The sequence below is a fragment of the Schistocerca gregaria genome, chromosome 5, assembly GCF_023897955.1.
Source record: "Schistocerca gregaria isolate iqSchGreg1 chromosome 5, iqSchGreg1.2, whole genome shotgun sequence".
Classification (NCBI taxonomy): domain Eukaryota; kingdom Metazoa; phylum Arthropoda; class Insecta; order Orthoptera; family Acrididae; genus Schistocerca; species Schistocerca gregaria.
This window is the reverse complement of record NC_064924.1, coordinates 671,038,514-671,050,542: the sequence shown is the minus strand read 5'-3', so window position 1 is coordinate 671,050,542 and position 12,029 is coordinate 671,038,514. Positions and strand designations below refer to the sequence as shown.

The following is a 12,029-nucleotide window of genomic DNA, read 5'->3' as shown; positions in this document are numbered from 1 at the left end:
AATATCAGCTAATGCACCCGCTATGCTTGAGGCCATTGCTACTCCATACTCTTGGAGATAAATTTCGTTTTCACACACTTGTGCTTGACTGATTTTTTTTGTATTTGAGATAATTGTTTTTAATTATTTCTGTAGTCTCTGTTACTGGAATGTTTGTATACATGTTACATATATCGAGTAACAAGAGGGTTACATTTTCTGGTATTTTTATATTTTTAATTTTTTGACAATATCGTAACAACATTTTGCAATATTCTTTCTCATATGTATAATATTCCTTAAGGAGTATATTAAATCTTTTACCGACAGCATATGCTGTGGTATTAACCATGTTAACAATTAGGCAAATCGGGATTTAAGAACTTTCAGCATTGCAGCGCGTCAGCAATCTTAAGTATCGAAATAATTATGAAAAATCCGCCTCGACTGCACAACCTAACTGCTGCTTACCTAGGTTTCAGGGTGGGTAACCACGCCTTCTTCAGAACAAATATAAAACAGCTTGTCTAAATAGGCATAGTCAAAGGCTAAAATCAACACCTTCAACTGCAAGACCCCATAAACAATTTTTACACCATGGAACGACTCACGTCCATCAGTGACCGTATTTTAACTGTAATATAAAATAACCACACGAGTTTTAAAAACCATTAGTATTTTACATCTATGTGTATTTTACAAAATCCTCGTTTATTGTCACCTGTTTTATGTAAAAATCTTCAATGTCGTCGACCTATGTATTTTTTTTACAAAATCATCTGTTGCTGTTGTGATCTTTAGCCCAAATACGGTTGGCTGCAAGTCTCCAAGTTACTCTATCCTCTGCAGCCCTCTTTATCTTCCAATAACTACTGCAACCTACATCCTTCTGACTATGCTTACTCTTGGTCTCCCTCTTCGCTTTTAGCCACAACACTTACCTCCGGTACTGAATTGGTGATCCCTTGATCTGTGAGAGTATGTCCTACCAACCGAATCCTTCTTCTAGTCAAGTTGTGGCACAAATTTCTTTGTTCCTCAGCCCTATTCACTACTTCCTCATTAGTCATATGATCTACCTACCGAATCTTCAGTATTCTTCTGTAGCACCACATTTTAAACGCTTATATTATCTTCTTGTCTACATGTTTTATCGTCCTTGTTTCACTTCCTTACATGGCTGCACTCCACACAAATATTTTCAGAAAAGACTCGATTGACCCTTAAATATATACCTGATGTTAAAAAAATTCTCTTCTACAGGAATGTTTTTCTTACTATCCTCTCTACTTCGGTCATCATCAGTTACTTTGCTGCCCAAATAGCAAAACTCTTCTATTACTTTAAGTGTCTCGTTTTTTAATTTAATTTCATCAGTATCATTTGACATAATTTGACTACTTTCAGTTATCCTCGTTTTGATTTTGTTAATGTTAATTTTATATCCTCCTTCAAGACCCTGTCGATTCCGTTCAACTGCGCTCCCAAGTCCTCCGCTGTCTCAAAAAGAATTACAATGTCATCGGCAAACCTCAAAGTTTTTATCTCTTCTCCTTGGACTTTAATTCCTACTCCAAATTCTTCTTTTGTTTCCTTTACTGCTTACTCAAAGTACAGATTGAATGACGTGCGGGATAGGCTCCAACTGTGCCTCAGTCCCTTCTCAATCACTGCTTCCCTTTCATGGCCCTCGACTCTTAAAATTGCCGTCTGGTTTCTGTACAAGTTGTACATTACCTTTCTCATCCTATGTTTTACCCCTGTTACCCTAAGAATTTGAAAGAGATTATTCCAGTCAACATTGTCAAAAGCTTTCTCGAAGCCTAAAAATGTTATAAATGTAGGTTTGCGTTCTCTTAACCTGTTACTGTCACCTTTTACATATTTTAACCATTTTTAAATATAGTTTTTGTAACCTTTGGCTGTGGTTTTATCCGCTGCCAGCCCGCCCACTTGTAGGGAATTGAAGTAACAGTGAAGGAGCAAAAATCTTTAGTTTCATTTAAAGAAAAATGTGTGAAAGAGAAGTAAGAGTTCTGCTAGAAGTGACAGCAGTGTTACACAAATCCATATAGTATATACGTCTCCGTATGGGAGGGGTACAGCAGAAGTAGTGCAGTCCTCTGGCGAGGAGGGTACTCACCCGCGCCTTGTCCAGCTGGCTCAGCGCCTGCCTCTCCTTCTCCCGCCTCAGCGTTTCCTTCTCTTCGTCCAGCGACAAGTCGGAAGACGGCTGTGAGTAGTTAGATTCTGCTGAGCCCTGGTCAACAGCAACAGACAGCCGCGTCAGTCATCGCGCAAGGCAAGGCACCGCTGCGTCTCCACTCTGCCTGCTGCGTTCCTCTCTGTATGGCTACTGCTGCAGACCGTGTGTGTGTAGAGGGAGAGAGAGAGAGAGAGAGAGAGAGAGAGAGAGAGAGAGAGAGAGAGAGAGAGAGAGACACCCGGTCTTTAATGAAGCCTCAAATAAGGAAATCCAGTGGTATCAAGTCTGTTGAGCGAGGTGGACATTTATTTGGCTCTACAAGGCCAATCTACCGACCCTAGGAAGCTATTATCGAGCAAAACTTCGAACTTACGTGAGGAAATGAGATGGTGCACCGTCTTTCTGGTAGTAAACCATCCAATCTAGGTGATCTTCATCGATATGCAGAATTAAAATGTTTCAAGCATATCCAGACACACAAAACCAGTGACGGTTTTCTCCATGAAAAAGAAATGGCAACACTCTTTCGATTTGCTAGAGCATAGAACATATTAGATGTGGGCTTATCACGAAAGTGTTGCATGCGGATTTTCGCCGCCCCAAATTTACGCCAAACAGTTGTTGGATAGTTCGTGTCATGAAACCAAAACGCACAGCGAGCACGATGTGCACCAGAGATAGTGGCCACTGTAACTGTAAACTACGATGACGCTGCCGATGGAGCAATGGGGCACTGTTATACTGCCTGAGTGGAGCTGGAGGTTTTTTTGCTATAAAATGTCATGTCTACCGATTCTGTAGGTTATCTCAACAACTTTCTATAGCATTTCAAAGTTATGAAGTCCTTTTCGACTCACCCTGTACGTGTGAGGGGGAAGGGATGGGATGGGATGGGATGGGATGGGATGGGATGGGATGGGATGGGATGGGATGGGATGGGATGGAAGGGGAATGGAGGGGGGAGCAGGTGTTAGAGAGTAGGAGAAAGGGAAGTGAGCGAAAGGGATGTAAGTGAGCAGCAGTTTCTCGACATGAAGCCAAAGTGTTCTTATAAGACCTTGTATTAAAATGCAAGCCAGTGGACTAACACCACATTCCTCACCTCAGAAGAAATAAGACCCACATCAGCCCTCAGCGAAGGCAGCAGTGACAGTCTTCTTATACAGACTGGGGTTATCATGATTGGCTCTCATGTATGGGGTACAATGGTTCATAACGATTACTATAACGATGCAATGAACTACGTCACAGAAAAAAAGAGGGCGTATTTTCTGACTATACAACTGAAACATGATTATGTCTGTATTTTATTCCACATATTTCATTTCTAGCTTTCGTAAGCCTTTTTCTTGTTTGTTCTGAAAAATATGGTGATTGGGAAATACTTAGACACTGTGGAAGACGAACTGCGTACATGAAGATTTATATAAGTATCAACGAGCATGAAAACAATATTAAGTATTTAAAAACATAGCTTCGTGATTATGCAATTACGAAGAAAAAATTATGAAATGCAGGGTTTCGTTTTAAGTATTCTTTTCATACGTCGAAAGATATTACAACTGGATAAGTTATGTTTGTGCAGTACAGCTATAGACTTACTCCGAAAGTATTTGTTAACAAAAAGGACGAATGAAGATAGTTTCTCTTCGGGATAATGATGATTTTAAATGTTTTACTTCGAATGTGGACATGTGATGTAAATATATCAGAAATAAGAAAACCTGATACTCTCATTAGATTTAATGAAGGGGGTTGGGTGTTGTACTTCCTGTAATATTACTGCCGCTGATTGTTTAGGAAATCTGAATAATTTAGAAGTGGAACGCAGGAGGCATGTGAATTGAGCGGAGCCGTTACATTAGTCTTTAAATTTATAATCTGTATGTGATCAGGTCAGATACAGTTTTTAGTGCTATTTAAAATAATTTATCACCATGATCAATGCAACGAACATGAAACATGAAGCTATTGATATTATGGCACCAATTACTTTTGTGTTTTAGAGCACCTTTACAATACAGATGTAAGAAAAAAAATTTAAGTTTGCCAAAGCAGAAGCGAACTTTATATTGCGTAATTATTTCTCAACTACGTTCAGTGATTTACTCTCATAAGAAGATGTATGCTGTAGTACTAACTTTAATGTAACAACATTTAACTCTAGCTACCATGAAGCATTTTTGTCACAACTTATTACGTAATTATAGCATATTAGACTACAATTCAATGATATAATTTCAGTTCTATTGCTTTTACAGTTACTACCAGTTACTTATAAGTATTCACCCATATTCGACGAAAAGAAAAGTAAAAAGAAACAAACTTGGGTAGCTACTCCTAGTAATCTATAGCGACATATTACACCATACATTAAGAGGATGAGCGCAGTGACATTATGACAATTTGTAATATGTGTGCGTCCGTACCATGCAGGCAGAAAAATGCAGCCAGCAGCAAATACTCAAGAAGCATCCATCCATAGCAACGAACTAGGTACTCCAACGAAAATAACTGTGCACTCATGTGTGAGCTTCTAATTCAGTGCTTGTGTGAGTGAAGCGGCACTTGAGCCCAAGCAAAACGTGATGCTGAAAGATGTCTTACCAGTGAAGTATAGTTGTACATAAGTTACACGGCACAGCACTAGAGTGCGGCGGCAGAGCATGCAACAGACAGTGGGAAACAGAAAGAAACAAACAGCAATTAACATGAACAAATATGACGGAATCATCTGCAATAGAAAAATACATGAAAAATTAGAGTGAAGGAGGTAATAAAAACATTCCGCATCACCGTGTGCTGTAAACATAAAATGAACCCCACTCCTGGAACACGCGTACAAAGTGGCACTGGTTCAGTATTACCGCAGTTTGACACAGACGCTGTCGCATTACCGAGGAGTGCAGAAAGGAGAAATGCATTCAGTTTAGCTGTCAAAATATTTAATGTTTCCGTCACTAGGGAAACACTCAGACCAGTTAGTTCAGTCCGTCCGATGTATCGACGCTGTCATAGGCATTTAAGGTTCAGATCCAGCAGGGTGAGTTTTTGTTGTCTTCGAATGATGGATATGCAAAAAGAATCGTCCATATAACTATAGTGTTCATTGTAATATGAAATGTACTTTTTTTGCAACTAAAATCAGCAAATCGTGGCGTATTCATTATCGATACAAGCAACAGAAGAGCGTGCATAAATTTATTGCTTGAAAAATGCATGGAACAGAATAAATTTTTGTGCAAGTCACATTAGTGAGCTGAAATGATAAACGGCATTACCCCACTTTAAGAATGATGAAGATTGTGATAGAGTTAATTTTAAGTACATGGAGCGATAAAAAAGTTTCCGCTTGAGGGCGTTACTGCAAAGTAGCGACACTACGATTCACTGATCGTGACCAGGCCAATTATCTCACCAAATAACCGTCAAACGAGAAAACTACACAGAACGAAACTCGTCTAGCTTGAAGGGGGAAACTAGATGGCGCTATGGTTGGCCCGCTAGATGGGTCTGCCGTAGGTCAAACGGATATCAACTGCGTTTTTTTAAACAGGAACCCCCATTTTTCGTTACATATTCGTGTAGTACGTAAAGAAATATGAATGTTTTAGTTGGACCACTTTTTTCGCTTTGTCACAGATGGCACTGTAATAGTTACAAACATGTGGCCTACAATTTTAGACGAACAGTTGGTAATAGGTAGGTTTTTTAAATTAAAATACAGAACGTAGGTACGTTTGAACATTTCATTTCGGTTGTGCCAATGTGATACACGTACCTTTGTGAACTTATAATTTCTGAGACGCATGCTGTTACAGCGTGATTACCTGTAAATACCACATTAATGCAATAACTGCTCAAAATGAAGTCCGTCAACCTCAATGCATTTGGCAATACGTGTAACGACATTCCTCTCAACAGCGAGTAGTTCGCCTTCCGTAACGTTCGCACATGCATTGACAATGTGCTGACACATGTTCTCAGGCGTTGTCGGTACATCACGATAGCAAATATCCTTCAACTTTCCCCACAGAAATAAATCCTGGGACGTCAGATCCGGTGAACGTGCGGGCCATGGTATGATACTTCGACGACCAATCCACCTGTCATGAAATATGCTATTAAATACCGCTTCAACCGCATGCGAGCTATGTGCCGGACATCCATCATGTTGGAGGTACATCGCCACTCTGTCATGCAGTGAAACATCTTGTAGTAAAATCGGTAGAACATTACGTAGGAAATCAGCAGACATTGCACCATTTAGATTGCCATCGATAAAATGGGGGCCAATTATCCTTCCTCCCATAATGCCGCACCATACATTAAACAGCCAAGGTCGCTGATGTTCCACTTGTCGCAGCAATCGTGGATTCTCCGTTGCCCAATAGTGCATATTATGCCGGTTTATGTTACCGCTGTTGGTGAATAAAGCTTCGTCGCTAAATAGAAAGCGTGCAAAAAATCTGTCATTGTCCCGTAATTTCTCTTGTGCCCATTGGCAGAACTGTACACGACGTTCAAAGTCGTCACCATGCATTTCCTGGTGCATAGAAATCTGGTACGGGTGCAATCGATGTTGATGTAGCATTCCAACACCAACGTTTTTGATATTCCCGATTCTCGCGCTATGTGCGGATAAGCCGCGACAGCAGATAAAACACGTACTTGGGCATCACCATTTGTTGCAGGTCGTGGTTGACGTTTCACATGTGCCTGAACACTTCCTGTTTATTTAAATAACGTAACTATCCGGCGAACGATCCGAACACTTGGATGATGTCGTCCAGGATACCGAGAAGCATACATAGCAAACGCACGTTGGGCATTTTGATCACACTAGCCGTACATCAACACGATATCGACCTGTTTCCCAATTGGTAAACGGCCCATTTTAACACGGGTAATGTATCACGGAGCAAATACCCTTCCGCACTGCCGGAATGTTACGTGATACCACTTACTTATACGTTTGTGACTATTACAGCGCCATCTATCACAAAGCAAAAAATGTGGTCCAACTAAAACATTGATATTTCTTTACGTACTACACGAATATGTAACGAAAAATGGGGTTCCTATTTTTAAAAAACGCAGTTGATATCCGTTTGACCTATGGCAGCGCCATCTAGCCGGCCAACCATAGCGCCATCTGGTTTCCCCCTTCAAGCTAGACGAGTTTGGTTCTTTGTAGTTTTTTCGTTTGATGCTTATTTCCTGAGCTATTTGGCCCGATCACTATCAATGGACCACCCTGTATAAGCACCTACATGTGGAGGAAGAGATTGTGTTTAACGTCCCGTCAACAACGAGGTCTTTAGTGACGGAGCGCAAGCTCGGCTTAGGGAAGGATGGAGGAGGAAATCGGCCGTGCCCTTTCAAAGGAATCATCCCGGCATTCGCCTGAAGCGACTTATGGAAATCACGGGAAGCACCGACATGTAGGAAAGGGATTAATGTGGCAACCGCGTAATTCGGACGTACGAAAGGGAATGTGGACTATGGCGACTTTATTGCCAAACACGTCTAAACAGGACCAACGTGTTGTTATTGTTTCCTTGGTTGCCGAAGGACAAATAGCGGTAGACACCCCTCGGAGAATGAAGAATGTGTGTGGCACAGCACGACTGCCGTAAGCTATCGTTGTGGAATGGTGCGCGGCAAGGGATGCTGATGCCTCGTGACAACGCACGTCCACATATCGCGGATGTCGTAACGCAGAAGTTATGCCATCTCAAGTGGCAGACACACCAGGACGTGGCCAATAGTCCTAAACTCTGTTCATGCGAGTATCACGCCTTCGGTCCCTTACAAACGGCCATGAAGGGTCGGAGCAAGACACGGTATTTTACCCAATTGGTGCCTTCAGCTTGGTGCGTAGGGTAACTACCACAATTTTACCTGATTGGCTTACCGATTCTGGACCGAACGCTCTTAGAAAGGAAACTTTTTGATCGCCCCTTAAACAACATCACAAGATGATTCACCGTGTTGCCGGGCTTGAAGGCAGAGTATTCAGTTTTATTTTAAACAGGGAATGGATGAACATCTTGGATGTATCCACGAACTGAGAAAATTCCATTTCTATAAGGTTACTGAGAGTACTACTTAGAGAGATTTATACGAGTAACAGTTACTCCATGCTGTCACAGAAGATACGAACGTCGTCTCCTGCTGACATGAAGACTAACGCTCAAGAACAAAACGTTTGCGCTCTCTCTCCTATAGTACTGAAATACTCATACACGTTACAAAAAATGGTGAGCTGGAACAAAAACGGCACTGCAGCTTGATAAATCTACACTATGAGCATACTTTTGCGCTGTAAGTCACAAGTGAAGAACGAACTTCTCGGTATTACGACGGAGAAGAACACTGTCAGTTTCTTCGTTCTTGTCAAAACTTAAAGCTATCGTTACTTTTTTTATTGTTGTTGTTGCTGCTGTTATTGTGTTTTTAGTCCGAAGACTGGTTTCAACAGGTCTCTACCGAACTCTAACCTGTGCAAGCCCCTTCATCTCTGCATACTACTTCAACGTACATCCGGTTGAAGCTACTCGAGACATCGTCTCCCTCTACAATTTTTAAGCCCCACACTTCCCTTCATCACTAAATGAATGACTCCTTGAGGCTGGTGGAAGGGACATACCAAAAGATGCTCAATTTGATTCAGAGAGAAAAAAGAAGTCTTTTTTTCTGTGCATTTTGGCCAGTATTTGTATTGTAGTTCACTCTTATTTCTGAAGATGTTTAATAATTTTCTTGTTTTTCTGTTAGGGGTAATATTTTCACATTTCTGTATTTTTTTATAGTTGTAATGAACTATTTATCTACCTTTGTAAAAGGCAGCACACATTTCTTTAATGTGTCATAAACGAAGCACCGCTGTTTCTTAGACCAACAGATCCAGCCCTTACATGTTTGCTGATTTTCTTCACCCAGTGCATTTGCAAATCAAATCTTACTTATAAGAAAAAAATGAAATTATTCTATTTTTATCGTTGGTCGAATTAAATTTTGTATGTAACAGAGAACGAGATCGTTCTACGACTGAACAAAGTGTTTGAGTAAAATCAGAGGAGCAGTGCGATGGTTGGCAATGCTGCATTTCGTTCAGTAAGATCTAAGTGGAAGTTGTAGAAACGGAGGCAGTAAACAAATTGTCCTGTTACCGGCAGCAGCTGGATTAGTGGTGAGTTATATGTATTCTAAATCCGGCTTTCGAAAGTGTGACACAACGTGGGAATCAAGCTTCTACCCTCTGCAGTTTAAGTTGTCTCATTTATTATTGCTTGTATCATGATTGTATGGTCTCAGGTTGCTTCAGTGTCGTAAATGCGTTTCGACAAATTCGCCAAACAACGAAGGACATTATTTTCAGGACATCTGATCTGGCAACTCCCATATATTAGCCAAATGTATTCCAGAATAAGTTAACAACGAGCGCTGGTATTTTAGAGGAAAGAGATATTTATATGCTCAGATAAAGTAAACGATTCAGTGTTAACCTACAGAATCTTCTCCGCCAGTAGTGGTGATCAGACCCTCAGCCCATCTTAACTGTACAGATTTCCTGACATCTCTAAACAATAACTTACGGAGGTATTAAGAGAATAATGCAGTGCGTAAGTTACTTAAAAACTTTCCTCAATATAAAATATCGCTGATGTTTTCCATTGGTGAGATATTTACTATGAAGATTCTGAAAGCAATTAGAAGCTAATTACTAACGCACGGAAACAAGTCAGTAATACCCTCAAGAATACCGAAAGTTAAGTGTGTTGTGGTACTCTATTTGACAACCGAACAGGAAAGGAAATGACTGACTAGTAGAGATTAAAGGTACCCTCCGACATACACCATAGGGATGTTTGCGGAGTATGGATGTAGATTTGGATAGTTAAAACTGTGTTATTTCCGTTCGTACTCTTTCAGTTCCTGGTACTGTTGAATGCAACCACACACACGTTTGCAGTTGTCGCAAATAGAGGGTGAAAATTAATAACACCGACAAGCTGCAGGGACTGATTCCCTGGAAATGGAGGAGCAAAAGGTCTAATGAACATGCGTCCTGAAATGGACCATGTGCAAACAACGTCATCAAATCGTCCCGAACACAGTCAGACCTGCATCGCATCCACGTCACAACAGATGTTCATGGTGGCTTCCATGGGATTGCAGATGATACGGATAGTAGCGGTTCACATGCAGGATACACATAATCGTAAATTGGCTGACACCCTGTTGGTGGCCACTTGCCTGGAGCTTGTGCTAGGGTTCGTCAAAATATCCTGTAGAACCCGGTCCTCCACATCTGGTGTATGTGTACTCCCCCGCCTCCTTGCACGTTGGTCTGTCTGAAAGAACTCATGATCATACAAACGCCCAAAAAGGAATTGAAATGTTGGGTGATATGGTTGGTGTTTATTCTTTGTACAGCCATGCTGGCTCTCGACCGTTTCCACCTGCTTAGCCTTACACAAACACAATATCGGCTTGTTTCGGCTTGTTCCCTACATGAATAGCAGACCATTCTGCTGTCTGCAGTACGCTGCATCAGACAGACATCGTCCAACACACAAGGGACACGCGGCACCTGGTCAGAGGAACTGGGCAGTTTGTCGGTGTTATTAATCTACATCTACATGGTTACTCTGCAATTCACACCAAGTGCCTAGCAGAGGGTTCATCGAACCATTTTCATACTACTTCTCTACCATTCCACTCTCGAATTGCGCGTGGGAGAAAGGAACACCTAAATCTTTCCGTTACAACTCTGATTTCTCTTATTTTATTATGATGATCATTTCTCGATACGTAGGTGGGTGTCAACAAAATATTTACGCATTCGGAAGAGAAAGCTGGTGATTGAAATTTTGTAAAGAGTTCTCGCCGCAAAGAGAACCGCCTTTGTTTCAGTGACTACCACACCACCTCGCGTATCATATCAGTGACACACTCACCCCTGTTGCGCTACAACACGAAACGAGTTGCCCTTCTTTGCACTTTTTCGATGTCCTCCGTCAATCCTACCTGGTAAGGATCCCATACCGCACAGCAATATTCCAGCAGAGGACGGACAAGTGTAATCTAGGCTGTCTCTTTAGTGGCTTTGTCGCACCTTCTAAGTGTTCTGCCGACAAAGCGCAGTCTTTGTTTCGCGTTCCCCACAATATTATCTATGTGGTCTTTCCAAATTTAAGTTGCTCGTAATTGTAATTCCTAGGTATTTAGTCGAACTGACAGCCCTTAGATTTGTGCGATTTATCGTGTACTCAAAATTTATCGGATTACTTTTAGCACCCGTGTGGATGACCTCGCACTTTTCTTTGTTTAGTGCCAATTGCCACTTTTCGCACCATACACAAATTCTCTCTAGATAATTTTGTAGTTGGAATTGATCGTCTGATAATTCTACTAGACGGAAAATTACAGCGTCATATGCAAACAGTCTAAGGGCGCTGCTCATATTATCACCTAGATCATTTATGTAAATCAGGGGCGGCTGGAGTGGCCGAGCGGTTCTAGGCGCTACAGTCCGGAACAGCGCGACCGTTGCGGTAGCAGGTTCGAATGCTGCCTCGGGCATGGATGTGTGTGATGTCCTTAGGTTCGTTAGGTTTAAGTAGTTCTAAGTTCTAGGTGACTGATGACCTCCGAAGTTAAGTACCATAGTGCTCAGAGCCATTTTTGTAAATCAGGAAGAACAGAGGGCCTATGACACTACCTTGCAGAACGCCAGATATCACTTCTGTCCTACTCGATGATTTACCGCCTATCACTACGTACTGTGACCTCTCTGAGAGGAAATCACGAATCCAATCACACAACTGAGACGATA

At 41.4% G+C, this 12,029-nt stretch overlaps 1 protein-coding gene across 14 annotated transcripts in view; it reads right to left on the bottom strand.

The window, feature by feature from the left end:
• Window positions 1–12,029, bottom strand: part of LOC126272091 (voltage-dependent L-type calcium channel subunit beta-1) — a 2,208,268-nt gene that overhangs the window by 315,710 nt on the left and 1,880,529 nt on the right. For 13 of the 14 annotated variants that reach the window (XM_049974664.1, XM_049974661.1, XM_049974653.1 and 10 more), the window contains one exon: window positions 2,123–2,239. In XM_049974664.1, coding sequence (XP_049830621.1) covers window positions 2,123–2,239 — 117 coding nt within the window. Of the gene's footprint in view, window positions 1–2,122; window positions 2,240–4,792; window positions 4,829–12,029 lie in introns of those variants that run through there. The other variant, XM_049974666.1, reaches the window with a different exon arrangement.